Source organism: Egretta garzetta, unplaced genomic scaffold, assembly GCF_000687185.1.
Source record: "Egretta garzetta isolate BGI_Z169 unplaced genomic scaffold, ASM68718v1 scaffold265, whole genome shotgun sequence".
NCBI lineage: Eukaryota > Metazoa > Chordata > Aves > Pelecaniformes > Ardeidae > Egretta > Egretta garzetta.
Genome location: NW_009259789.1, coordinates 938,232 through 941,625, shown reverse-complemented (window position 1 = coordinate 941,625; position 3,394 = coordinate 938,232). Strand labels below are relative to the sequence as shown.

The window sequence follows — 3,394 nt, the reverse complement described above, 5'->3', positions numbered from 1 at the left end:
GCTGAGACATCATAAATACCATCGTTAACAAACGTAGGAGTTCCATGCCAGTAACGTGCACGGCCTTTTGATTTCAAATAACAAAGTGAAACGCACTCACAGTTGACACTCGTCCCCTTTTATTCCCTTGGTGGTGCAGAAACATTTCCCCGTGTTCGTGTTGCAGACAGACGCGTGGCCATTGCACTTGCAAGCTGTTGAGCAGAGGGGGGAAAAAAAAAAAAAGACGCAATGTTGAATGAAGCAAGAGAAACAGATTCGATAGCAATTAAAGTCTTTTAGTTGCCAAGCTGAGATACATCAACAATTAAAGTGCATATGAAAACCCATTTGGTAGTCTTTGGTTTCTTTGTGATACAGAAGGCAGCCAAAAATAGAAGCGTGCGTCAAAACAGAGTGAGTGGGGGCTCCAGGACTGATGTTTTGTATGAAATCATGATCAGACTGTGCTTTTTAGCTCCAAAAATTCATCTAACTTCCTCTCTTGCTGTTAGATAGCACTAGGGATATCATAACTGGTAAGAAAAAGACAATATTTGGAATAGTTTGGGGCTTGCTAACACATTTCAGTCAAACTCAAAACTCTTGAGAGAAGACTATTTTTGCAAATAAAGCAAAGCTCGTGGTGCTTTTAGGGCTTCTTCTAGAAATAAAGAGGCCTTTCAGAAAATAATGTCACTGTCAACAATGTCAGTGTATCTGCAGTGTAGAGCAGCTGGTGCTAAGGATACGACATCCACGCTGCCAGTGGTTTGGGGTGCGGGCCCCAGCATATTTTAGACTAGCTTTAGCCTGGTCTCACAAGCTGAATGCCACTGAGCCGTGAAGGAAATCACGCCATCGGGTTTGTGGCATGCCCAAAACAGACCGGCTCATCTACTCTGAGCTTGCTCAAGATGCAAACCAAGGTCTGACAGTGGGGACGGACGGGAGATGTGCTTCAAAAAACTGCTCCTGATTCAAACTGAAATGCTAACGTTGACTCACTTCGAGACCTTTATTCGTAAAAGAAGTAGGGGAGGTAGATGCAAAAAAAAAAAAAAAAAACAAAACAACCCACCCCAAAATCAAAACAACAAGCACGAACAAAACAAACACAAGCAGTTGTCCTTGATATAACGTCCACCATAGCTAGAAGAATGGATATAATAACTTTTCCCGGAAGGTAGGTGCCTTTTAGAAGCTGTTCTACCAATGAACTGGAAGATGCATTCAGCTGGAGCTGTGGACAATATTAAGAAGGGGAAAAATACAAAAAACAAAAAAAAAAAGAAAGAAAAGATTCCTCATTTGCAATCGCTGAGCTTGCTGGAAACAGTACGCTTTAAAGGCTGGTGCCTCCCCATCAAGAAGACGCTTGCCCCTCAATGTACCAGCAGATTCTTAGACATGAAGTCCCCATCCTGAACATCGTTGCCAACCTTGGACCTTATTTTATGAATCTTTTTGACGTCTTCTTTATATTGGCATGTAATGGAAGCTATATTGTATCAGGGACACTTAATTGTGCTTCTCGGCTGTGGATGAGTGGTTTCCTAGCAGCAACACGGAACAAAGTATGAAGAAGCAGAAAGGCCCATTGTGGGAACAAGTAAACTGAATGAAGATTTGACAAAATAATTGTATTCTGTGAAGCAAACACACTTCTCATTAGTGGCACTTGAAAAAAAAAAATTCTTAATATTATTGAGAACGCCTTGTACTGCCTGCCTTATTCTTTGCAAAAAGTAAGCAAAGTAAAATTCGATCAATATTCAACACTAACACACGTAAAAATTGGGAGAAATTTCAAATTTCACGTTGTTTAGATGCAGATCACCGTACTCTGAACGCTACCATTAATGCTTCCTCACCCTGCTCTTTAGCAACATGCTTATCAAGAAGTCTGAACACTCAAATATCTCTGTTAAAAACAACATTTATTTATCCATTTCCCTACGAGCCCCACAATTGGAGATTATTCGCTAAAGGACTGAAATATGCACAAGGAGAAATTTTCTCATGACTTTTCAAACAACTATTAGGTCTGGAAACAAACCATTGACAAAAGGTACTCTAGACACCCTCTCTGGAGTCTAAAAATTTCCCCCAGGGTCTGATGCTACAGCAGAAAGCCAACATTACTGGACATGGCTGTTGGACTGCGAAGCATGGTAACAGCCTGACCATGAACCACCTCGCAGCAAGTCTCCTTCCACCTTCTTTACAACCCATGGGTCACAGACTCATTCGGAGATGGTCATGGGGTTCTCCGCTCCTCTTCCTACATTTGTGATGGTCCAGCCTCCCAACGGCAACTGCATTGCTCACCTGCCCAATGCCATTTTTCCATGCCAAGCGCTTCAGCCAACCTCCAAGGCCCTGAGAGCAGGGAGCAGGTGGGACCACGGCACCAGCAGCTCATCGTGGGCCACCAGCAAGCGCTCCACAGAGGCGTTGGGAAGCGCTTGCCACAGCAGCAATCTGATTTCAGGCATAAAAGCGCCTTCCGTTCTCTTGCAAATAACTTTCTTATCTACCGCTAGCATATTTTCGTGTGAAACTTTAATCAGAAAATTCAAAAAATCCTGAATGCAGAGAAAGCACCTTGCAGCTATTTTTACATTTGATGTGCTGCATTTCCTGCCCTTCCCGATTAACACTCCTCGACGTTGGACATTTCCTAAAAGCAACCGCTGAGGAGTGATTTACCTACCATTTAGTTATTATCTGCCCAGCTCTGCAGACACCAATGCCTATGATGATATGCAAACAATTCTTTCAGGGAAATAACAGCAGTTTTTAAAAAAAAAATTTCAACACAAGCGATATAGCACCGTTCAGCTGCCCTGGTGGCACAGAGCAGCAGGAAAAAGCATCTTATTCCATCCACTCTTTTTATTCCTCCCTGGCTTTTGAACCCCATTGCCACCATTTTCCAGCTCTGCACAGCCTTACCCGTTTGAAAGGCTACAGCGTCGCTCAAGCTCCTGATGGCTCAGCGGAATGGAAAATACCAAACACCAACCCTTTTTCCGGCACTGAATATTTGCCATTTTGAGGGTACTTATGGTCCCCATGCTGCTGGGGCCACTGGGTTAACGTTACAAACCTGCACATCGAAAGTACCAGGACTGACACGAGGCACTAAGTGTGCAAACGCACGGACGCTTGTGCAGCAGGATGGAGTTGTATCAACAAGCACCTCCAGCACGGATGTGACCGTGGGCTGTAAAAACAGAGCAGCACACCACATTGCACATACATGCACAGAGAGTGGAATCAGCACATCGTTAACTGGGCCGGAAGGAGGGACCATGGCTCAGAGGAGGGGAAAAAGCAGGAGGTGGCTCTGTCACCCAACTGCCCATCCCCATCTGAAGAATTCCCCTCTGGAAACCTTCTCACCAAGGAA

At 44.1% G+C, this 3,394-nt stretch overlaps 1 protein-coding gene across 3 annotated transcripts in view; it reads right to left on the bottom strand.

Annotated features, from left to right (window-relative positions):
• Positions 1–3,394, bottom strand: part of ATRN (attractin) — a 140,907-nt gene that overhangs the window by 74,674 nt on the left and 62,839 nt on the right. For all 3 annotated transcript variants that reach the window (XM_035895064.1, XM_035895066.1, XM_035895065.1), the window contains exon 20: positions 101–194. In XM_035895064.1, coding sequence (XP_035750957.1) covers positions 101–194 — 94 coding nt within the window. The remainder of the gene's footprint in view (positions 1–100; positions 195–3,394) is intronic.